General features: G+C 36.0%; 1 protein-coding gene and 1 non-coding gene across 2 annotated transcripts in view; one reads left to right on the top strand and one right to left on the bottom strand.

Moving 5' to 3' along the window:
• Positions 1 to 26,710, bottom strand: part of THEMIS (thymocyte selection associated) — a 178,843-nt gene that overhangs the window by 65,793 nt on the left and 86,340 nt on the right. The window contains exon 4 of the mRNA XM_026504775.4: positions 19,141 to 20,189. Within this exon, the coding sequence (XP_026360560.1) occupies positions 19,141 to 20,189 (1,049 nt within the window). The remainder of the gene's footprint in view (positions 1 to 19,140; positions 20,190 to 26,710) is intronic.
• On the top strand, positions 25 to 127 carry LOC113259696 (U6 spliceosomal RNA). The gene has a single exon (XR_003317673.1). It is a non-coding gene; the product is annotated as a U6 spliceosomal RNA (small nuclear RNA).

The following is a 26,710-nucleotide window of genomic DNA, read 5'->3' as shown; positions in this document are numbered from 1 at the left end:
ACATTAGAGATTGTTATAAAGACAGTGCTCACTTCAGCAGCACATATACTAAAATTGGAACGATACAGATGTGAGCATGGCCCCCCACAAGGATGACATGCAAATTTGTGAAGTGTTCCATATTTTTTTTAAATTGTTATAAAGATATATAGGACTTTAATTATGAGATTTAACTAAATGGAATATCAAACCATTTGCCAAGATGGTAAAATAAAAATTCATATTCTCCTAAATTAATATTTAAGTTTAATAAAATTCCAATCAAAATCCCCCCAAGATGTTTTTACAGAAATTAATGAAGTGGCTTAAAAGTTCATTTGAAAGAACAAGGAGCTGAGAACCTAAATAATTAGAGACAAGAAGAAAAAATGTATACCAATATGATAACATATTAGAAAATACTATTTGTGAGCTACTGATTTAAGAAAGGCCAGGTAAATAAAAAAAAATAGAATAAAAAAAATGAGAAACTGCCTTCAGAACAGATGGGTAAAGAATAGTTTAGTAAATATATGGAACTGGGAAAACAGCTTAACCATCTGTTTAAAAAGTTTTTTTTCATACAATACATAATATACAAAACAAATTCCTCATGGATTAAGGAGTTAAATATGAAAATAAACACAGATTTAGAATAATCATAAGTGGGTCTCATTATAAGACAAGTCAAGCTCTCCAAGCTTAAGATTACATAACTAAATTACGAGATGAGCATTTTTAATGCATTAATAATAATAATAATGTTGTTGTTATTAAAAAGCAAACAACCAATATAAGGTGATCCTAGAAGGAAAGGCACTAATTCTGTGAGATGAAAGCCTGGAGAGGGTTAAGAGTCAAGCATTAATCATTATTAGGTTTAGAACTTTCACTCTCTGTTCCTAGCTATTATCACCAGATCTCCAGCAAATTCATTTTTATCCATAAGTACATTGTTAGTGGCTCCCTGAAAAATCAAAGAGAATAAATGGAATTCATAGTTTGGGGCACTAAAGACCAGAGTAATCTGATGCAGGTTGAAACACCTGTACTGAGACAAAAAAATAAACATCAAGTAAGAGTGAAAAGCAATCATAAAGAGGATGGCAGGAAACTTGGAGGTGATGGACAGTTTTATGGCATAGACTGTGTTGATGGTTTCATGGGTGTATACTTATTACTAAACTCACCAAGTTATATACATCAATTATGTATAGCTTTTTGTATGTCAAAAATGTAAAATGAAATAATAAAATCCAGAAAAGGAAGAATGAAGAGTAAGAGAACAAAGGAGACCAAAGGAGCATATATAAATCTCCCACATAAATTTTGGAAAATAAAGGAAGAGGGCACTGGAATGCCAAAAATTATATGAATTTGAGGGCTTATCTGATTTTATTTGGACATTAAAAAAACTGACATGCAAAGGAATGTCTGGAAATAACTGCATTGCACATACCCACACTTACATACACATATACAGAGATATGCACACATGAGTGTACAAACACACATACTTATATACGCAATTTTTGAGCAAATTGGATTTGATAGGGTATAAGAAAGAACCAACTTCATTCGTTTATATCCCTTCAAGTTTCTGCAAACTGGAGGTTGTTCTAACTCTGCATAAAATCTTAAGGCAATCCCATAGCTTTTTTTTTTTTTTTTAAGATTTTATTTATTTATTCGACAGAGATAGAGACAGCCAGAGAAAGAGGGAACACAAGCAGGGGGAGTGGGAGAGGAAGAAGCAGGCTCATAGCAGAAGAGCCTGATGTGGGGCTCGATCCCATAACGCCGGGATCACGCCCTGAGCCGAAGGCAGACGCTTAACCGCTGTGCCACCCAGGCGTCCCTCCCATAGCTTTTAAGGAACAAGTAGTTTATACAAATCCACATTTGTGGCTTGGCCTCTTAGATCCAGTCCAGTTTAGTATAATAACCAAAGCTCAAAGAGCTTCTCTAATTTAAAGCATCTTCCTGTAGTAGCTTAATCTCCCGAGAGGATTCCAAATCTACAAATAGAGGAGAAAATGTGGTTGACTTAATTATTAGCTCTTTCCATCTCCTTCCTCTACTCACTAATTTCTTTTTTACTTCTCCAGCGTAGGGTCTAAGGAGAAAAGAGAATAAGGAGAAAGGTCTTGGGTTGCTCCTATTCTGTAATTTGGGCATGGCAAATGTTAAAAACTGACCCCATCCGTTCCTGGGATACTTCAGCAGATTACTTAGAAACCATCCCAATTGGTAATCACACTGTTAAGATCTTTGCCCAAGGCTAGCCACTTACAACTATCACCCTCAGGTCCTGGACTTCAGGAAATACATCTATTGTTTAAGGTCCCTCCCCTCTCTCCAGTTCCCATCTTGTCTTCAGAGAACCCACTTGCTCTGCCATTGATGCAAGCACAGTTTACTCTCAGTACCACTTACCCCGGAAGGGAGAAATCTTCAGTTATAGCCTCTTACCTTTAGACTTTGTAGATAAGGGTCAAATGTCAGTTATTTTCCTCAAATTCCCACAGCCCAGTGACAAGACCCTCAAAGGGATCACTTGAAGATCACATAACTTGAGAAAGAAAAACTCAACTTTCTTTATCCATAATGCTGGGGATAAAATCTCCACAGGGTATGATTAACTCTCTGCAAAACAAATCTTTCCTCAACTTGCCAGCTTCTTAACTTTTCTTTTTCTTGACTTGCAGTGAGGAAAAATGCCCTACCACCTATAGAACATTTGCTCCTGGCTTCTAAGATGCAAGACTGGCTAATGCTATTGGTACCGACTGTACGACCTTCATCTTTCAAGTCCTGCATAGACAGTCTAGCAACTCACTTTAAAATGTGGAGGTTCATGGGCTCACCTTCAGTTCTGAGGTTTGGGGCCTCTGGAATAATTTCAGGGCAAAGAGTCAAATGTAACAATCTGTTAGACTACACACATGTATACATATGCATGTATGTCCATATATCACTTTATCACAGATACAAATACAGAATCATACATGTATGTGTGTCTGAGTCTATGTTAGTGAATAATGGAAATATAATATTTATAGAAAATATATTCATGTGATAAGATTACTGGTGATTTTTTTCTTCTGTTGTTTTTCTCTATTTCCTAAAATAACATGCCTTACTCTTAAAACCATTTAAAAAGAATATATACAAACACATAATAATGGATCCTATTTTTAAAATGTAATCTTGATTTGAAAATATAAGATCACTGAAAAAGAATGAATAACCCAGAAACAGATTTATATATAAAGAAATATTTTATATGCTAAAGAAAACATCCAAAAATTGGGAATAATTACTTAACAAATGGCATTGAGATATTTTTGAATTACCTTCATAATAAAAGTCAGATGGGAGCTCCACAGTGTATAATACATATTATAATATATACACACACATGCACACATATATGCACATATACAAACACATACTTATGTATGTATGCATATATGTATACATATTAAGTATATACATGAAATCAAATGCTAAAAAATTTAGAACTAGGGGTGCCTGGATGGTTCAGTTGGTTACACATCTGACTCTTGATTTCAGCTCAGGTCATGCTCTCACAATCGTGAGATCAAGCCCCACATCTGGTTCCATGCTCCGTGCAGAGTCTGCTTAAGATTCTGTCTGCCTCCCTCTGCCCCTCCCCCCATTCACAGGCACTAAATAAATAAATAAATAAAATCTTTAAAAAATATTAGACCTAAATAGAATTGAGAGACATGTACTGGATCAATGTAAAATCAATAAAAGTAAGTATAAAAGCAATAAAATAAGTACAAATGAAAAGGTTAACAGGTTTGGCTTCATAAAAATTTCATACTTCCACCTAGAAGTATTAAGAACCAGTAGTCTGAAAAATACCCCAAAATGTGACAGGTTTGAGGACTCTTTTTAATATATGGACACAAAGGAGTTTACTTAGAAAAAAATACTTTCTTCCCTCTTCCCTTCTTTCCTTCCTCCCTCTCAGAAATATTTATTGAGTGCCTGTTCTGAACAAGGAGCTTTAATAAAACACCAAGGAAGCAAGTACACATAAATAAATATATAGAAATTTATTTATTTATTTATTTATTTATTTATTTATTTATTTATATTTACATATATATCCCTAGGCCTAAAGAAGCACAGTATCTAATGAATATGACAGATAAGTAAGAGTGCTGTTCTAACACTTTATGGTAAATGCTATATAACAGTTTGTAAGGCCTGATATGGAAACCCAAATTAAGAGTACCAAACATAGACTTGTGAATTAGTGGATGGAAGGTGGAGTGCCAAGGAAATTTCCTTAGAACAGGTAACAACAGAAGGTAACTTAGATGAAGGATAAAGGATAGTGTAGAATTCTAGCTCTAACACTTACTGATAGGTCTCTTTCCACGGGATATTATTCTCTGTGCCTCAGTCTCCTTGTCTATAAATTGGGAATGATAATAACATTTATATGGACACTGAAAGGATTTAATGAGAATTATTTAGTCATTTAGAATTTAGTAAGTCCCCAATAAATGGTTGTTAAAAACAAATAAAAATTACAAAATTCCATTTGGAAAGATTGGGAACTTAGGAGAGAATACAGTCTTTGCAAACTGCAAATTCACTATGGTGAAGTAAAAATGTGAGGTACGGTATGGAGAGAAGTAAGGCTTGAGAAACAAATAAGGGACAGATGATAAAAAATTTAAAGAAAAGTCACAAAGAATTTTTAGCAAGAGAATCACACAGTAAGATTTTTCTTTTATAATGTTAACTACATCAGTGATGTGGATAATAAATTTGAATATAATATGACCAAACATAAAAAGACTAGTTAGGAGATGGTCTCAATAATCCCAGAAGAGAAATGATGAAGACCTGAAGAAGGAGGGTATATATTTTAAAATGTTAAAGAAGTAGAATCCATAAGATTTAATGACTGATACATGGGAAGAGGAAAAAATAGGAAGGACTATTCCTAGATGTCTGCTTTAGGCTACTCAGTAGATACTGGCAGCCTTCATAAAGATAAGAAACACAGACGGAAGACTAATATGAATAATTTTTTTAAGATGGTATAGCTGTCTTTTAATTGTTCACTACTATCTGGTTTCCCTCTACTTTGAGGGATAAGGGAAAATTACACTCACCCCAAAATAGACATACACTGTAATTTTCTGTAATTAAAAGACTTTTGTCCCTTATATTTTGGATTTCCTCATAGAAGTACATTTTTTTTCCTCATGAGCTACACACTCTCCAGCTTCATCTCATCCTCTCACAGAACTTCATTTACCATTTATATTTGCTGACACTTGAATCACCAGATTCAGCCTGGAATTCTTTCCTCAACTATAGACCATCGTTAACTTCATACTAGACATCTCAGCTCAGAATCTCACAGACATTTTAAACTGAGCATACTTTAAACTAAACTCTTATCTTCCCCTGCAAAACCACCCTTCTATCTATCTGTGTTTTGAGCTCCTTATTTAATGAGTTTCACCACCATCCAGGACGATGCGTATGTCAGAAATCTGGATATTTTCCTTATTTTGTGCCTTTCTTATTCCCTACACTTTGTCAACCACATGTCGTACAAACACCATCTCCTAAAAACCTCTTGAATATTTGTCTTCCAGTCACAGAGGCAGTCATTTCTCTCTCTCTGATATTGGTACTTTGGCTCTCTAACTGTTCTCTCTGCTTCTATTTGAATTGTTTATCTGCTCGATAGTTAGATTTTCCAAAATGGACATTTTAATAGAATTTATTTAAGTATAATAGATTTTTTCACCATTCAGAGTGTACAGTTCAATGAATTTAATAAATTTAAAGGGTTGGGCAACCATTTTCCTCACCCAGAAAATTCCTTCACACTTGTTTGTAGTTCATCTCTGCTGCTACCCACCACTCTAGGCTACCACTTATCTGTTTCTGTCTCTACAAACTTGACTTTTCTAGATGTTTTTTTTTTTAAAGATTTTATTTATCTATTCAACAGAGATAGAGACAGCCAGCGAGAGAGGGAACACAAGCAGGGAGAGTGGGAGAGGAAGAAGCAGGCTCCTAGCGGAGGAGCCTGATGTGGGGCTCGATCCCATAACGCCGGGATCACGCCCTGAGCCGAAGGCAGACGCTTAACTGCTGTGCCACCCAGGCGCCCCGACTTTTCTAGATGTTTTGTATCTAAAATAGAAATTTTATTATTATCTCCCTACTGGGAACTCTAAAATACCATCCATTTTTTCTCTATCCTCTATAGAAAGTACAAATTCCTTAAAAAATAGACCAGTTTAAGGAAGGACTATTTTTTTTTAATATGGAATACAACTGATTTTGTTGGTCTTCATTCTCGTCTGTGCTAGAATAATAAAATGCAGCATTTCTTTTAGTAGGGGGAGGTGAAAATGGGAACTAGCTTGTTTCAGGTGCTAAGCTGTGGGCTTAATGGGGCACTAGGGTCTGTTGTCAAAAAAGGAGTGGAAGTACAGGGGGAAAAAACCCAAAAAACAAAAAAAAAGTACCTCTTGGCAAATAAAAGAAAGGAAAATAAAAAGAAAGGAAGAAATGACTAAAAAAGATGAAAGGATGATGGGTGGAGTCCCCAAGAACATAGTCAGCAATCTTTAGGAAATTAGCCAAGGACAGACTGGTCCATAGTCATGCAATCACCTGATGGCTGAGCCAGGCAAAGGTAACGTGAAGACTGAGCCCTGAACACTGGGAGAGCACAATGTTGCAGAGAACCTAGGAAGCTGATATTGAGGAAGTGGCATTCCTCATCAGGAACAGAATGATTAAGAAGTGAACCAAACTACTTATGAACCTGAGCTAAGAAACTTGGTAATGACACACTTTTCCAGATCTGGCCCTACTTGCTGTTCCACCCTCATAATATTGCTGAATACTACAGCCATTATAAACCTCTCCAGGATCCTGATAGAGTTATGTCTACACACTATCACCAACACCTGACGTTCCTTCTGGCTGGATCACAGTAAACACCGCTGTACATCTAACTAATTCTACTTGTCTAAACTCACTTACTTCAACCTGGACATCTGAATATCCTTTTCTGAGCTCAATCCTAATTTTTGATAGATCATAATAAATTGTCCCCCAAATCCGTTCACTCTCCAACTAATAGCATTCTTCTCTCCAGTTTTCATACTGAAATTATCTTCCTGTGTCTAATCCATTAGACAGAAAGTCTCCTGAATTTAGATACTGTGCTTCATTCTCTTAATGTGTCTCCAGTGCTTATCACAGCAAATGGCACACAATTAAGGCTTTACATCTATGGAGCTAAAATAAGTGTAAACAACTATAATAATAATCACTATCTTAACATTTTAAAATAATTATAGGTATAAATAATTTAAGAGCATTTTACATAAAATACACAATTAGAGTAATATCTAAAGAAATGCAAACAACAGATTTTAAATCTTTCTCCTCAATATTTATTGCAATTATGTAGTTCTAGTTTTCCTCTATGTAGCAGTAATATACTCCGAATTTTTCTCGGCTTATTAAGGATGTGTCGATTATTCTGAGCTCTTTAACATATTGATCCTTATTAGTCCTCTTTTCTTTAATAGGGTCCTATCTGCCTTGATGAAGAAAAGGCTTGACAGTCTCTCCTACTTCGTGTGGAATTCCAAAATTACTGGTCCTAGTCCTTGTTTGAGGTCCAGCTCCTTAAGTTTATTTCAGTGAAACTTGAATCGTTACTAAAAAGTTTTCTACTGATTCCAGGAATGAACTTAGGCCTTCCCTAAAATTCTAACATCTCTTACACAGTTTTTTGCCATCACTGGAGCAGTTAAAAAAAAAAAAAATCCTAAGCATGATAAACCTACATTTACAAATGAATAACATCAGAAGGAAGTGTCTATCTTCACCTGATCACTTCTCTCACCTCTGATAACTCCAACAGACCAGACACAATGTCATAGGCTACCATCTCTCAAAGACTGAACTTTTTTAGAAGATGACATCTAAGCACATTAAAGTAGATTTTAAAGGAAAAATATGAGCCCATTTCCAGTTGCTTTTCTTAATGAATCCATACATGTGACTAATTCTGAGAGCCGTTTTATAGGTATAAAATAAAGAATTTGTGAGTAGGGATGTGGACTTAAAAAGTGAGCCTGGAGAGAGATGATACTAAGTAAGGATTAAGCTCTAAAGCACTCAGATACTTACAGTTAAGGGAGACCACAAGAGGGAAAGACAGTCAAAAATCCAGAAGGAAATTCAACCACTACAGTACAAGAAAACCAGAAGGGCATGATGTTCCAGAAAACAAAGAATGGATTTCAAAAAGGAGGGAGTGTTCAACTATGCCACTTACTGCTTCATATTCAAATAATACGAGGACTTTGGATACTAACCCTTTATTTGATATATCATTTGCAAAATCTTCTCCCGTCCAGGAGGTTGCCTTTTAATTTTGTTGATTGTTTCCTTCACTGTGCAGAACCTTTTTATTTTAACGTGGTCCCAATAGTTTATTTTTGCTTCTATTTCCCTTGCCTCAGGAGACATTCTAGAAAAACGTTGCTATAGCCGATGTCGGAGGCATTACTGTCTGGCTCTCTTCTAGGATTTTTATGGTTTCGGGTCTCACTTTTAGGTCTTTAATCCATATTAAGTTATTTTTGTATATGCTGTAAGAAAGTGGTCAAGTTTCATTCTTCTGCACATGGCTGACCAGTTTCCCCAACAACATTTGTTGAAGAGACTGTCTTTTTCTTATTGTCTATTCATTTCTCTTTTGTTGAAGATTAGTTGACCATATAATTGTGGGTTTATTTCCAGGATTTCTATTCTGTTCTATTAATCTATGTGTCTGCTTTTGTGCCAGTACCAAACTGTTTTGATTACTATAGCTTCATAATGTAAGTCTGGAATTGTGATACCTCCAGTTTTGCTTGTCTTTTTCAAGATCGCTCTGGTTATTTGGGGTCATTTGTGGTTCCATACAAATTTTAGAACTGTTTGTTATAGTTCTGTGAAAAATGCTGTTGGTATTTTGACAGGGATTGCATTAAATGTGTAGATTGCTTTGAGTAGTATAGACATTTTAACAATATTTGTTCTTCCCACCCATGAACATAGAATGTCTTCCCATTTCTTTGTGTTGTCTTCAATTACTTTCCTAAGTGTTTTAAAGTTTTCAGAGTACAGGTCTTTCACTTCTTTGGTTAGGTTTATTCCTAGGTATCTAATTGCTTTTTTTTTTTTTTTTTTTTTTTACAAATGTGAATGAGACTGTTTCCTTGATTTCTGCTGCTTCATTATTAGTGTTTAGAAATGTAACAGATTTCTGCATATTGATTTTGCATCCTGCAACTTTACTGAATTTGTTTATCAGTTCTAGTAGTTTTTTGGTGGAGTCTTTCAGGGTTTCTATACACAGTATCATGTCATCTGCAAATAATGAAAGTTTTACTTCTTCTTTACCAATTCAGGTGCCTTTTATTTCTTTTTGTCTGATTGCTGTGGCTAGGACTTCCAGTAGTTTGTTGAATAAAAGGAGTGAGAGTGGACATCCTTGTTTGTTCCTGTCCTTAGGGGAACAGCACTAAGGTTTTTCCCATTGAGTATGATGTTAGCTATGGATTTTTCATATAATTTTTCATATCAATTTCAATTTCAATCATTTTTCATGGCCCTTATTATGTTGAGGTATGTTCCCTCTAAAAGAACTTACACAACTCAACACCCCCCAAAATAAACCGATTAAAAATGGCAGAAGACATGAACATTTTTCCAAAGAAGACATACAGATGGCCAACAGACATATGAAAAGATGCTCAACATCACTTATCAGGGAAATGCAAATCAAAACTACATGGAGATATCTCACACCTGTCAGAATGGCTACAATAAAAAACACAAGAAACAACAAAGTGCTGGTGAGGATGTGGAGGAAAAGGAACCCTCGTGCACTGTTGGTAGAAATGCAAACTGGTGCAGCCACTGTGGAAAACAGTGTGGATGTTCCCCCAAAAATTAAAAATGGAACTACCCTGTGATCCAATAACCACACTACTCGGTGTTTACCCAGAAAATACAAAAATACTAAATCAAAAGGACACATGCATCCCAATGTTTACTGCAGCACTATTGACAATAGCCAAACTATGAAAGCAGCCCAAGTATCCGTTGATAGATAAATGGATAATATATATATATATATATATATATATATATATATATATATATATATCACTCAGCCATAAAAAAGAATGAAATCTTGTCATTCGCAATGGCATGGATGGAGCTAGAGCGTATTATGCTAATATATATATATGATATATATATATATATATATCACTCAGCCATAAAAAAGAATGAAATCTTGTCATTCGCAATGGCATGGATGGAGCTAGAGCGTATTATGCTAAGCGAAATAAACCAGTCAGAGAAAGACAAATACCATATGATTTCACTCATTCGTGGAATTTAAGAAACAAATCAAATGAGTAAAAGAAAAAAGAGAGAGAGCAACCAAGAAACAGACTCCAAACCATAAGAAACACACTGATGTTACCAGAGGGGAAGTAGGTGGGGGAATGGATGAAACAGGTGATAGGGATTCAGGAATGCACTCAACGTGATGAGCCCTGGGTGATGTCTGGAAGTTGAATCACCATATTGTACACCTGAAACTAATATTGCACTGTATGTTAACTATACTGAAATTAAAAAAAAATAATATGAGGACTAAGGATTGATAACAAAATTTGCCAACAAGGATAGATTACATAACCTTCAGCCTCATTCATCTTATCTGCAAAATAGGGATAATAACAGCACCCATTTCATGAAGCTGTGTGAAAGATTAAATAAGATAATAATACATGTAAGCACCTAGCATAATGCCAGGAACAAAGAAAGAGTTCATGAGCAAGTAGTTTTTTAATTACGGAACACTGAGCAGCTTGAATCATAGACCTTATGGTATTTTATTGAACACAGGATGCCTGTCAACCCTGTGAGAGCAAATTTGGCTCGAGAAGAGTCTAGTGCAAATGGAAAAATACAGAAATGATTACAGCTCAGGGGAGAAGCTAGAACCAGAGACAATGAAGAGGAAAATATCTGGGTAGGGCAATTCCCATCCTTGGATTACATAATTCATATGACCTTGTGTTTTATCCTATTTCACAACTAGTAAGCATGTACTTGTTAAACATTAGTTAAGGTTTGGAAAGGATTTGGAAACAACAAATTTCCATTAAGGACAAATGGCATATAAAGTTTAGTGATCTAAATAAGCTTAACATCACAAGTTAAAACTACGTTCTTATCTCTTACACTAGGAGAATGGATATTTCTTGCTTTTATATATTATTTTACTCCACAATTTTACAATCAGCCCTTTACAATTCTTTGCATAAATATTATTATACAGTTCTTGTGGTCTGTGATATATATATATAAACATATATATATATTTACTCCATTCGGCTAATTTTGTAGTAAATGGCCTTATGATCTTACAGGATTTCCTCTAATGTTTTTCTCTCCTCACCAGATTTTAAATTAGCTATGTGACTGGTTCATGGTAAATATCTTAAACAATGGCATATCTTACAAAATAGCTAAAAGCAACTTGTTCTTTTAGAAGTATATATTGATAATTAAGTACTAGGTAGAGGTTTTCCAAGACATCATGATCATATTGAAGTTAGATTCTGGATGAAGTATGACAAAAAAAATTTTAGTGCTGTAATAGGCTGGCTGAGTCTGTCCTTAAATAATGCATTAGTATGAATCATTTCTTTCTCTTTGAATTTTTAGAGTTTTTATGGACCCTCTACTCTCTTAAATTCTATGTTCATTTTTACTTACTACTCTCCTCTAGTATTGAGGTAAATCTTTTTCTTCTTGAGTTTTCTACTTTTCAAATTTTAAAAAAATACTGATTTTAGGAGGCCTAACCTTATGCATTCTTTCATAGCACTCTTGTGCTCATTTTCTATCTTAACATTTACCCAGGAAATTTGGTTTGGGAAGCAAAACATAAATGTTTTCATTTATATAGGTCTGGAAACACCACCAAAAGATTAAAAGTAATGGTTCACTTATAAGAAACTGTGAGTTGTAGCAAAACATATTTGCTCAAATATATAGCTTATGTCTTATCAATTTATTTCTAGGTAAGGTTTTTATTCTAAAATAAATTCAGAACTGATATAGTAATGGAAAACTCAGATAAATCAGTTTTTGAAACTGCAAAGCCAGCTGGAAAACTGGAAAACTCCTCTAGATTTCTCCACCTACTCTTTAGATTTTTTGAAAATTTAAAAACAACACTAAAGGAAGTGAGCTCAAAGAACAGTATTTAAATATCTAGTGGGCCCACACTCAACTCAATGAATCAATGAATCCCTATAGGGACTATAGGAAGTTGGCAATTCAAATTCCCTTACTTTATACATATTGTGCACTGAGTATTTCAAATCATTGATTCTTCAGTGATAGCTGCTCATTTCTAAACAGGGATTTCCATGTTACAAATGTTTTTAAAAAAATGAAAACTATCCTAATCTTCGTAAAAACCAGAAATCTAATGTGAAATGATTTACTATAAATTTCATTCAATCATTCTGTCAATCCATTGGGATAATAAACAAATTTTTAAATGACTTCTTTTTGCAGCTAAAAAATAATAACCATTAACACTGAAAATGTGATAATCACATATTTGGTGGTATATTTTAGTTCTTGACTCCACAGATGGGAAAGGGAGGGAAGGAGCAGTATTCACTAATGTTTTTCATCAGTCTTTCCTCACTCCCCTGCTGAGAACGTTGTCAGTTGAAAACTCAAAGAGGGCCAAAATTTTGGTTAATTCAAGTATTTCGGAGTAGGAGTACACTTCAGCCTCTGAGGAAGAAAACAGTGTTCTTTGGACATAAACTCTCTAGAAAAAATGAATATTTTATTATTAGTTGAATAACATTCATTTTTTTGGTTGACATTTCCTGAAAATCAAGCCATGTCTCCTTAATGCCTGATTTTAACCCATTTTCTTTTTTCATTTAAAAGTCATTTAAGCCATTCTTTGGCTATCCCGCTAGAAGTATTAATATAGTACATGTTATTCCAGAGGAAACCTTTAAAAGTTCTGTTTACTCTCTCACTTCCAGAAGCACAAAAAGAGTTTACAACTACTCTACATTTCCCATTGGGTACAGAGTTCTGCCTGCAGGGTTTCAACTGGAACTTGAGTTTGGCTGATTTTCAACTCAGCACTTCCTTTATTCGTCCTTTCCCTTCTCCTCCCACCTTTTTTACTTGCTCTTACTATAGTTGGCTGTTTACAGGCTCATGCCTTTAAATTAGGCTACAGATCTTGGGCAACTCAAAACCCTTAACCTTGAGGACAGTTCAAACACCTGCTGAAAATATGCTAAATTTGTCAACTTTTTAAAGGAAGATCATAAGTTCCCTCTTTCTTATTTCTCAGATTTAAAATCCCAATTTTTTAAGTGTGCCCATGTTCTACCATCTTTGCCTTTGGTCTCTGAAGACTGCTAAAACATAACTTTCCCCTATTTACAGGGAAACAGACTTACAGCTTCTACGTTAGACTGAGAATGCATCGCGAGTAGATAGGTATCAATCTTCAGAGGTGCAGAGTTGGTTACAAATCTTAATGTCTTAACACTACATCAGGTTAACAAAAACAAAGCAGAGGATATAATACTATTCTCTAACGATATAGATTTACCCTAGGAGCATGATTTCTTTAACACTTTTCAGCTGGATTCACTGTCACACCGGATTAGAAGTGAGCCTTAGCACCCAGCAGTAGCTGGTAAAGAGTTCTCTCTGCACCTCCCAGAAACTACTGCTTCCCTCTGCCTTTTTCAGCTCTCATCTAATTCTGGTACCGGGTTTGTTTTCTGCTCAAATCACACTACCTTGCCATTACTGCCTCCCTTGCTCTTTGCCTTAATGTCTCCTGTGGGTGTTCTTGTCCGACAGAAATCTAGAAATTCCGGCAGCAAAGTGGACACTTGGGCATTAAATGGCCAAACAGAGTTAGTGAAATGCAAGATTTCTGGTCCCAGGTGCAGTCTCCGAAGGAGTGGAATATCTCATCTTTCAACCAAAGGTTTGTTTTTCTATCTGGTTATAGGCCCTTTCATTGGAATACAGAAGTTACATTTCTCCTATGTGGCACTCAGAAGTCATAGCCATATATATTCATGACAGGCAAAAACCCCAGTGAGTACATGTTCTTTCAAACTATCTGAAACTACTTCTGACATAGGAACTAACCCTCAGGAAAGGAGAGTCTGCCCCACAACATTCCCATTTAGTAAACAATGTTAAGCCCAGCCATTTATTAATAATTTTATAATACTGTTCTCATCTGATTAAGAAACAGAATGCAAAGATCTTAAAGATACTACGTCTACATTGTCATAAGCCCAAAGAGAATGTTGAGGGGTCACTGTACATTCTCATCCCTTTGTTCAGATCCCAACCTTAATTCCCCCTAACAGCTACCACGTTTTCAAAACAACAATAAAGTCCTTCCATGTAAAACTTCCAAGGCCTCGAGATGTGCTGTCATCTCTGGTGATATCTACCCCCCCCACATCCCTCACCTGCCCCTGTTCATATCCATATTATAATTCTCAAAGTGCTACTATCATCGATCCTTCCTTATTCTAGGCATTGCTCAAGCTAGAGAGCAGCTGCAATTCTACCCTGGAAAACAGTTCTATTTATCCTAGTTCCTATAACCTGTCCTCATATATTCTCAATTTCTAAACTTCTTAGATGAACCTGTAGCGTTCATCACTGGTGATGCATACCTGTACTCTCAGGTAGCACATGCATCCGTCCTGTTGTTTCACAGAGCAAGAAATGATCTAGGAAAAGTAATGACCCACTGGGAAGGCATAAGTAAACTTACATAATGAGGAATCTGATACTCTACATATAGAATAAGGTATTTTAAGGAGTTAAGTGGGTTTGAATATTTAAACTCTGAACAGCCCTTACAAACTGTTCTCTGAATTTAAAGCAATATTCCATATGCAAGTCAAAATCTTAGAGGCTTGTTTTCAATGGCTGCTTCCTGCCTGTGGAGTATAAAAAGTGTTCTAACCAATCACTTCTAAAAGCATACATAGATAGAAGAGCTTTAATGTAGGTATCAGAAGAAACATAAAAGAAATATATGAAAGGATGACACTGTGATGATAAGAAATAGTTGGTTGCAAGACTTGTCAAGTAGATTATGCAGAAACTGACAGAGCTTCTGTTTGTATTCCAAAAATGATCCACTAAGCAGATTTCTATCTTCATGGTAAGAAAAAGTGTTGAAAATGAGGTCAGTAGGTCTGAGAACAGGGAAATTATAGCATTCTCTGCCATTTTAAAGTGATTTCAGAGAAAATATAGTTCTTTATCTACCACACTAGCATTAATGAAACTAATTATAAACAAAGAATTATAGACCCTTCTCAATTTGACTGATAAACTTTCAACCGAGTGCAAGTGTCCTGATAACATCACTGACCTAGGGTTTCCTAGCTTCTGCTTTTGTCTTTTAGGGGACAAGAAATCTATTCCCACATATTAACCAAAATTGTCCTCCTTTTGACTCTCAGACAATGTTGTAACAGAAAATAAGAATGCACACTTAGCCATGCTCAGCATGGAATCTGCTTGAAATTCTCTCTCCCCCTCTGCCCCTCCCACTTGTGCGCTCTCTAGCTCTCTTTCTCTGAAATACATAAGTCTTAAAAACATGAAAGAGGAAGAAGTGACACTCAGAAATAGACTAAAGAATCCATGTGGGGTCTGACCAGTGAACAAGCAGTTAGGAATTATTAAGTTGATCTGGAATCCTATACATATGAATTTAGTCAAAGATTGCATTAGTTTTATTTTAGTAACTGTAAGATCCTAGAAAATATATATATTGGTCTCTATCCTTCGTTCTTGACATGGAGTTCCTAAATCCCTTGGAATTTCCCGGGTGGTAGCAATATTTTTTTGTTCTAATGAGGTGACTCTAGTTGGGCTTCTGGATGGGAGCTGGTCATCAGAAAAACCACCCCATAATTTGAAGGTTGGAATTTTCAGCACTCCCCAACTGTCCACTCCAGAATTCTCCAAAGAGGGGAGAGGGACTGGAAATGAAGTTAATAATTGATCATCCCTACGTGAGGAAGCCTCCATAAGAATCCCAAAAGTATAAGATCTGGACAGCTTCCAGGTTAGCAAACATATCCATACGGGTGGAGTATCCCAAATGTACAGGATAGAAGCTCCTGTGTTCAGGACCTTACCAGACCTTGCCCTGCATATCTCTTCCTCTGACTATTCATTCTTTAATAAACTATCATATCCTTTAATAAACTAGTAAACCCAATCTCTGAGTTCTCTGAGCCATGCTAGGGAATTCACTGAACCTGAGGAGGGGCTTGTGGGAACCTCCAATTTGTAGCCTTCTCAGACAGAAGTTGTAGGTAACCTGAGGACCTACCACTTGCAATTAGCATCTGAAGTCGGGGGGGCAGTCTTGAGGGACTGAGCCCTTAACATATGGAATCTGATGTTATCTCTAGGTAAGTAGTGTCAGAATTGAGTTAAGTTGTAGGACACCCACTTGGTGTCAACAAACTGCTTGGTGTCAGAAACCTTACATACCTGGTATCAGAAGTATTGTGAGTGTGGCAGTTGTGTGAGTAAAGGAGAAACTCAAGAGGGGGTCTGGGAGTTTTTCCAAGTCAGTAACCTAGCGTAACTTGTTTTGTGAGTTTCTCTCCTAATAAAACACTTGGATCATTTTCATATGACATTCTATGAAATGGCATTTTTAAAACTTTTAACCTATTTTTTCAATGCTTTCTTAGTAATTTAGGATTTTCAAATCCTTCCTTTCTGATTGTAATGGACATCTCCAGATCTTCACATACTTCACACTTATCTCTACCATTTGAGACAACTCTTGAGACAATTCCCTTCCCCACCAATCTTGGCTATAGTTGGGGACGCCAATGAATTGATTGAACCAGGTAATGGGCATGTGCTCCAAAGTCCCCTTCTTTTTAAACTGAAAACAAACAAAGAGATGATATTCTTATCAAGTGGTGAGACTAAATGATGCTGGAACCATCATCGTAGTGTTCCTTGTATGAATAAAACTAGTCTGTGAAAATAACTCTGTGATGAAAAGCAAGACCCACTTTGGCCACACTCAAAATCCTGCTTCCAACTGTCCCTGGAGTTTAGCTGTACCCTTAGGTTCTCCATGGGTACATGAGCTAATAAATTCATTAAAAAGAAAAAGAAAAAGAAAGCTACTTTGCCAAAAAAACAAGTTCTAACTTAAATATAGATTTTTCTATGTAAAGTTTTTACTTATTCCTCCTGCTCAACTTCTGTCTTATATTAGGTTTCTACTGCTGCTCTAACATAAACATGGTGCCTTAAACAAAACAAATGTATTATCTTACAGTTCTGTAAGTCAGAAATCCTACACAAGCCCCATTGGCTAAAATGAAGGTGTTGACAGAACTATGTTCCTTTCTGGAGGCTTTAGGGGAGAATGTTTTCATAACTTTTCTAGCATCTAGAGACCATCTGCATCCCTTGACTCAACCCTCCCTTCCTTCATCTTCAAAGGCAGCAACACTGTCTCTCTGTGACCATTCCATTGAGTCGCACCTCTCTCTGACCCTGACCTCAACTGGGAAATGTTCTTTTAAGGATCTGTGATTGAGTGAAACCTATCTGGTTAATCCAGAATAATCTCCTCATCTCTAAATCCTTAATTTTAAGCACATGTACAGAGTACCTTTTGCCACCTAATGTAACATATTCACGGGTTCTGGAAGTTTAGGCATGAACACCTTGGGACGGCATAAAGGGGGATTATTCCACTAAAAATGAGACCAGCATTCCATCTCTCCCATCATTCCATTCAGCAATAAAAATATATTAAACAGGAGAAGCCAGGCACTTTCCATATTAATAGCAGCTTGTTAATCAACATTATTTGGGAACTATTGTTTAATTTAAAATGACTCCTTCAAGATCATTTTTCTGGAAAGGAAATTTCTGCTGCTTTTATCTTTTTTCTGAAGATGAGCTTGAAGATTCTTACCATATTTATCCAGCATACACTCAGAATGCAATCTTTGAAATGCAGAATTAAAAGTATTTTCATACCCACATACTTGAAGCCGGAGGCTGCTATCATTCCTGAGTACAGAGAGTAAACACAGCATCTCTCTTTGTTTTACTAATTGCTTTGTTTCCCCAAGCTGCTAGCACAACATCTGCCAGGCCAGAATGCACTCCTTCCGCACACCACAGAACCACTGCCGGCCAGATAAACGACCTACACTCCGTGGTGTAAGGGCAGGTGCTTTCCAGGCATTCAGCTGGCAGTTTTCATGAGGAAAAGACTTCAAGTAGAAATGAAGCTGAACCCCATCCCCTCCCCAAATCTTTCCAATGGTTATGGTGTTGTTGATTCTGGTATGATCTCACACTGTCTGCAATTTTATTGATTTTGTTTTTCAATAGAACTGTTAAAGATTACAATCCTCAGATAGGCAGAATGTGGGCAGCTGCTCGTATGCTCACACACAGTTCTGCCAAGATATTTTTACATCTTTCTGCACATAAAACAAAATGAAGACATGTGTTATAGATGCATGCTACTGGTAACCCCCCCGAAGAAGGGAGTTTATTGTATGCTCATTTCCTGGATGAAGTATTAAAACAACTCTACCTAGAAAAAGAACAGCACTTTAAAATAAAAGAGATTTGCTTCTGAGGCACCTTATAAAACATTCCTAATTACCAAAACCCATTGAGATGGCAACTTGGGTCATCATATCCAAATGTCATCCCTGCTATCTCTAATTCAATACAAACTTCCTGTCACATCTACTGGTTAAGCATCAAAATACAAAATGCTGCAACAGCTTATGCTCTGTTGATGTTCATTCATCTACTGTGCATCAGAAAGGCTCACTTCAAATATGGCATGAAAGAAAGAAAAGTAAGCAAAAAACAAACTCAGAGGAGACTTGAAATAAATTGCCTCAAGAAAAATCCTAAAAAGGAAAAACTACAAAATCATAGCCTTACCTTGGGAGACTTAGGCTGACCCACAGCCCTGTTTTCTGCTAAGGTGAGCGGGGTTAACTTTGTTTCCTCCACTGAGGGATGTTTGGGAGGGCGAGGTGGGGGATGGGAGAAAGAGCCTTCATATCTTCGCATCATGTAATATTGTTCTTCGGTGATCTCTTCAACCAGAGTCCTGACTAGAACGGATCCTGCATCCCTAGAAAAACTATTAACTAACTGAACAGTCATATTTGAGCGGCTGACAGGAATTTCCCAGCACTCCCTGGGGTTGGCAAAGTCACTTATGAGTAGATAAGAGTCTGTGATAGCTTCCTCCAACCGCAGTCCTGGTGTAGCAGCCAAAATGTCTTCTTCAATGGAAAGATCTCTCACAGATACCTTCACATTGAAGGGCAAGCGGAACTGCGCACAGAGCTCAGAAATCTGGTACTGTTTCTTATCATGAATCACCTCTACGAAACCTCCTTCCATGTACAAAGGGAGCAGTGTTGCCTCATAGGATTTTTTGAGGATTTTTTCACAGGCCAGAACATTCACCACTTTTTTGATTCCCTCACAAAGGACTTCAGTCGTCTGTGAGTGATGCACTAGAAACTGGTCCCCAACAGATACGGATGACAGCTCGTCATGAGGGGGATGAAAGGCTTTGGTGGCCACCACGTGGAGAGGCTCCTTTTCACTCTTTGCTATCTCAAGGTCATAGGCAGTTGGGAACTCCCGAGGTCGCCGCTTGAATTTGCCTTTATAGCTAGTGGGGATCAAGAAGTGCCTCTTAGGAAAATTGCTCCGAATTTCTGAAGCTAAGATCCTCGATGCCTGGTACTTTTTGTGGATCACAATGGTTTTCCCAGGCTGTAAAATACTTCTGGGCAGCTCGTTTCCTTGAGGTGCCTCTATGACTTCAGCCACTATGGGGAACTCTTTACTGGTCATTTCAAAGAGATCTTGTGTAGATAATAGCTGAAGAAACCAGTTGGCATCATAACTGTCAGTAATGTCTTTGACTTCAACATCTAAACTGGGGAGGATGCGGACTATATCCTTTCGGACTGAAAGAAAAATAAAAAGACTATGACATTTTGTCCATCACAATGTTGCTCTGATACAGTATTAGAATCTCTCCTGGCACCATAGATAAATTCCACTTAAAAAAATCAGATGTTCATGATATAACATTTCTTATGTGTGACTTTCTTTTTTTCACATTTTAAAATGAAGTAGATCGTATGTAAAATCGACACCCAAAAGCTCATTACTCAGCTTAAAAAAGAGATATTAACTTGTCCCTTGGAGCCCTGTGAAGCTTATCAAAATTTCAACCTCCTCACTACAACCCAAGAATAACTGTTCTGATTCTAGAGTTAATCATTCTCCTGTTTTTTAAATAGCTTTATCACACATAACATAGATAAACATAATATGTGCATGTTTATAAATGTATATCTGTGTGTATATATCTTTTTCAGAAGGTTTATAATATCATTTGAACTCATGCTCTTGAGGTCCAAACATAACATATGAAATTATCTTAGAAGAAAGTTTCAGTACTCCAAATAAGACCCTTCTCTGCATAAGGCCCAAGACGTATATTCTTTACACAAAATTCTATCCTCTTGCAGAACAACACCACAAGATCATGGCATATAAAGTACTTAAGATTAATATATGGAAGTGAACAAGATGCAATCCTTTTCTAATGTGAAAGTTATTCTTTCTCTGCTGAAGAAAAGGAGTGTTATTCTTTCTCTCCTAGGAAAGGAGTGTCACAGGATGGGTCAGAGTCAGAGGAGCCATTCAGCAGCCTTAGTTATGCTGGTGGGGTGCTTACCAATGTATTATTTGCCTAATGTGGCACTGGGGACTAATAAATCTCAAATTCTTTCTAAGCACCCACTATCCTAGACATCTTTGCTTGACATTACACAGACACTTAAAATAGTTCTAAAATTATTCATCAGCTGTCCATACACTATCCCACATAGATTGTTATAATGGTCTTGAATTAGAAATAAAGTTACTACTAACAGGGTTGTATAATGGTTTATATTTTCTTGACAATTTCCTACCATGTAATGTTTTATAGCATTTTCATGATCCACTGTTGTTTCCCAATATCTCCAGCCACCTTCTGTCAATACACTTTCTTCCTTGCATGCTTTTGAAAACAAATAATTTGGAAGATTTTGAAAACAGAATTTCCTCTTAAGAAGCATTACCTATGTTATTACTTTTTATATTATTAACTTTATGCAGCATCTGGAAACTATAACTTTATAATTTGTGTCATATTACTTGAACATGCTGTGTAACAGAGTTCCTGGAGACATAACATGAAAAAGCATTATTTTATATTCTTGAATAGAGAACAGAAAAAAAAATCAATGGTTGTCTATAGGATGAAGATCGGTAAAAATTCATTTAAAAAAAATAAAAAGAAGGCTAAAAGAATACTTCTTTCCTTCATCGATTCATTGTATAAAGTTTAGCATACCCAAGCTTTTTTTAAAAAAAGATTTTATTTATTTATTTGACAGAGAGAGAGAGCGCAAGCAGGGGGAGCAGTAGGCAGAGGGAGAGGGAGAAGCAGGCTCCCTGCTGAGCAAGGAGCTCGATGCAGGGCTGGATCCCAGAACCTGGGATCATAACCTGTGCTGAAGACAGACCCTTAACCGAATGAGCCACCCAGGTGCCCCACATACCCAAACTTTTAAATTGTTGCTGCAGGCTTACCTGCATCCCAAGGTAATTTTAAAAACTCTAAAATCTCAGCAAGTTGAATAGAAATGAATGAGGTTTAAGAATTGTAGAATTAGCATGAGGTAAGCATCATAGGCTCATGCCATTCCTCAAGTTGAGGGAACAGTTAAACATTGGTAGAACATTAAGGACTTCCTGGGGGCTCTAAATTGATCCATCAGAACATACGGACCCTAATGTAAACTAGATCCCAATCTGTATCTGGTATTGTGGGTACAAGAGTCTTTGATTATTTTGTTGACCAATATATCCCAATGTCTCAAATGGTTTCTGGTACATAGTAGGTACTCAATGAACGAAGTGAACAAATGAATAACTATTGCCAGAACAATGTCCTTGATTGAGCATTAAAGGATGTGATCTGTTAAATAGAGTTCCACATAAAATTTCATTGGGAAAAATAAATATCTACTGCTAATACTCCTGCTATACATCATAGAAGGTATTGTATATATCATTTAAAACATGCCCCTGTAGGTTGTAGTTTATCTTACTCAATGGCTTATTCGGTGCAATAAATATTTTTACTTTTACTGTTTATTTCTGTAAAAGAACAATCTAGACATTTTAAGGTATAAAAATAATCACAATGAACGTGCCTTAGTAGAAGATTCAATAAGGAAAATAGTACATGCAGTGAAAATCAACAACTCTTCTTTGGTCCATCAGAGAATTGAGGTTACAGGGCAAACCATCACCCCCAAAATGAGAGAAATAGGTGAACAGAGACTTACAGCTTATTGGGAGCAGAAACCACAACTAGTAAGAACACTTTAAGAGTAATTGACTACTTGCTGGAGACAAAGCCTAGACAAGCTTGAGAGATAAAACTTCGGTGTCCAGGTTTAGGGGGCTCCATCCATACTTTCTTGTTTATTCTCAAGAGCCCCACCAGGTTCTCAGGGTGAAGATCAGAGAAAAATCCCCTCATGCTTCTGGCAGCGTAATGGAAAAAATCATAGCATTCAGTTTTCCTTAAAAAAGGTCTGCCCTCAAGGAAAACTATTTTACCACAGCCTAACCAACTTGGGTTTTACCAGAGTTTAACTGACGTAGGGGAAGGGAAATACCCAACAATAACCTCCTCTATCTTTCCACATGCGGGAAGGGAAATACCCAACTCCAGCCCCCACTTGCCATATTCTATCTCACCTAAGGAGGCATGGGAAGACAGCTGAGAAGCACTTGTGAAGGTCACAGGGCACAGGGCCACTAAAAGATGCAGACCTAAACACAGGATTATAGAATACATCTCCTCCCCTACACCTTACTAACCATATCGACAATTCTGTATAATAATGGGGGATTACAACTGAAGCATTTATACTTCTGTTTAAGAAGCGGTCTCTAGGGAAAGACAACAAGGGAGACAAAAAACAAGGACACTGAATAAAATTTTAGCCTCTGACATTTATAGATACAGAAAACAGTAAACATGGACTAACTCACACCTAGATAAATAGAAAACCTCACATTGAAGGCTTATTTGCCTCAGTTTCTTTTATCTGATACATCATGTCTAGCTTTCAACAAAAAATTACAAAGTATATTAAAAGGCAAACAAACAGTGTAGTCCAAAGAGACAAAGCCAAACTCAGATATGCAGAGATTTTGGAATTTTCAGACTGGGAATTTATAATATGATTAATATGCTAAGAGTTCTAATGGAAGAAAATCACAGAAAAGATGGGTAATGTAAGCAGAGAGATGGAAACTTTTGCAAAGAATTAAAAGGAAATGCTAGGTATTAAAAACATAATAACAGATATGAAGAACGACTTTGATGGGTTCATCACTAGACTGGACATGGCTAAGGAAGGAATCAGTGAGCTTGAAGACATACCAAGATATATCAGCAGAAACTTTCCTAACTGAAAAGAAAAAGAAAAAGAATGAAAAAAAAATGGAACAGAATATCTAAGCACTGTGGGGTAACTACAAAGGTGTAGCACGCACATCACAGGGACGCCAAAAGGAAGACGAGAAAGGAACAGAAACAGTATTTGAAGTAATAATGGTGGAGAATTTTCCAAAATTGAGGAAGCTTACAGAAGAGCAAGCATGATAAATACCAAAAAACCTACCTATGTAGGCATATCATATTCAAACTGCAGAAAATCAAAGAAAAAGAAAAAACCTGAAGAAGCCAGAAGAAAAAAATATCTTACCTCTAGAGGAAGACGGATAAAAATTGGATTGTCCTTCTCTTCAGAAACCATTCAAGCAAGAGGAGAGTAAGTGGCATACATAAAGTGTTTAAAGAAAAGAAACCCACCAACCCAGTATTCTGTCTCCAGCAAAATTATCCTTCAAAAGTCAAGGGTGGCAGAATATGCCACCCCAAAATAAATCATTTTGGCATCAAGATTATTTTGACTTAAAGGCACTTGAAAAACAGCAGGTGCAAGAAGGGTATTCTAATCTCTCCTTTTCTTCCTGAAAACAGGAGACAAAACTCCCATGTGAAAGATGCCTTCTCTATACCAGGAGAAAAAAACATCCTTCTACAGGGAGTTACAGCCAAGTGAATTCTGTCCAAACAGACCTTGTTAAAATAATTCTGACCTTTCTTTAACCTCCCCACATAGTTAGTTTAGTTACTTCTCCTCAGTTGCCTCTTTTGTTCAAACCAATATAAAAGCATGTAGGTTTTGCCATTTTGGGAGTCTTCATTCCCTTCTGAGGGCACCCCTTTCACATAAAACCTGTAAATCTGTCTGCTTTTCTCTAATCTAAGTCAGTTTGATTCTCAGGCCCAGTCAAAAAGCCCTAAGAGATGACTGTCTCTACATATTTTCTTTTTAACAAGTTTTGTCAATTCTAACCCTGCAGTTTCTCTCAATTGCTAGTTTCTCCTACATTATTATCTAATAATAATAATTATAATATTTGTTAGAAATTTTCACTCTCTAAGTTTGATTTCTTTGTCATTTACTTTGCAAGATTACACTTACATTTTTCTCAAAAGTATTTTCACATCCAATTGCTCAGTGAATTGTTTTGTTTATATTTTTGTATCACATTATACTCTTTATAATGATTATTAGATGCACTAATAATTTGTAAACTTGACTAATTCTAGGCTTTCAAATTAAAATTTTCTTTATAGTTCATCCATTTGGTCTCAATTCTCTTTATGAATATTCTGTGAATTATCTTTTTTTCCCCATTTATTCAACTTCATTTCAACTTAAAAGAAACTATACAATGAATTTTCATTTTCTTAGATAGTATTCCCTGGTTCTACTGTTGTTTGTATTTATAAATAGAGAAAGTGCCTTTTGGGTTGCTCTCTAATATTTGTAGCAGAAAAAAAACCCCATCATGACCTTCACTGAGAAATCAATTCATTTAAAATCAATATACTTACATTTAATATTAGTTTATTTGTAATACTTTTCCTTTTATATTTTTATTTATATTATAATTTTAATTGATAAGAGCTACGAGAAGTGACTAGCCATTTTCTTATACTGGATGATACATGTCAATACGTGTCCTCCATTGATGTTTGTGATGGTTATTTTTATGTTTCAACTTGACTGGGCTACAGTACCCAGTTACTTAATCACACACTGTTCTAGGTGTTTCTGCGGAGGTATTTTGCAGATGTGGTTAACATCTCAATCAGTTACTTTGGGTAAAGGATGTTATCCTCCATAATGTAGGTGAGCCTCATCTAATCATTTGAATCATTTTAAAAGCAAAAACTGGAGTTTCCCAGAGAAGAAAAAATGCTGCCTCAAACTACAGCATCAACTTCTGCCTCAGTTTACAACCTGCCAATCTGTCCTATGGATGTTGAACTTATTAGCCCCCATAATTACATGAGCCAAGTCCTTAAAATTAATTGATTAACTAATTAATGTATAATTTTGTTTATATTATACAATATAATTATATATAATGTTATAAATATCTTCTGTTTCTCTGGAGAACCCTGACAGGTAAAGTATTTACAGTTGGTAGTATAAGAATAAATAAATACATATGTAAACTGTACCTTATACTGCTCGCTGTTTGATATTTCTGTTAGCAATAAGATTACTTGCCTAAAGGAAGAAAATGAAATGGAAGCAGACTATAGTGTTCATTGGTTCTAAATATCATGTTAAGTCTCAATATTTTCATAGGCACATTAGGAAAAGCACTAATAAAAATTGAACCTGTTACACAAATATAAATGATATCAACTTTGGTGCCCTGAAGTGAATATTCATTCTCCCTAGCTATTAAATTCATAAATATGTTATCATAATAAATCAAATCTGGATATGGTGAGTGAGAAAACTTTCTTGTTACCTATAGGAACTTTGTACTATGTAGAATATACATACAGAAACAAATATTTTAGTTGTTTCATTCATTAATTCATGTATTCGATTTATTCAATATTGGACACTTTATCTCATGCATTGAGAAGATAAAAATAAATACATAAGAAACTGACTCTGGTATGTTTAAGAATTACTGAAAATTATGTTTTATTAAAAATATTGTTTATAAATTATACTTATCTTTTAGCAATATTAGCAAACAGTACTTTCAAGATAATGCTAGGTCCAGGAAAAGCTCTGGGCTGGGACTAGCTTAAGTAAGTAGTGAGGTTTATAGGTGAAATATGTGGTCTTCCAACCCTTTATTCTCTCAAATTTACTATGAGGGCAAGGAGAAGAAAGAGAAAGAAAAAAGAGAATAAGATTCTGTGAATCTAAAAGACATCTACAATCCTTACACGGAATGAAGGTAGAACTCAGATGGAAGAATGGTCAAAAATTTGGCAGAATAGAAAAAGGAAAGCCTCTGTGCCTAA

The sequence above is a fragment of the Ursus arctos genome, unplaced genomic scaffold (assembly GCF_023065955.2).
Source record: "Ursus arctos isolate Adak ecotype North America unplaced genomic scaffold, UrsArc2.0 scaffold_13, whole genome shotgun sequence".
Lineage (NCBI taxonomy): Eukaryota > Metazoa > Chordata > Mammalia > Carnivora > Ursidae > Ursus > Ursus arctos.
The sequence above is the reverse complement of the archived record's forward strand: the minus strand, read 5'-3'. Positions and strand labels throughout refer to the sequence as shown.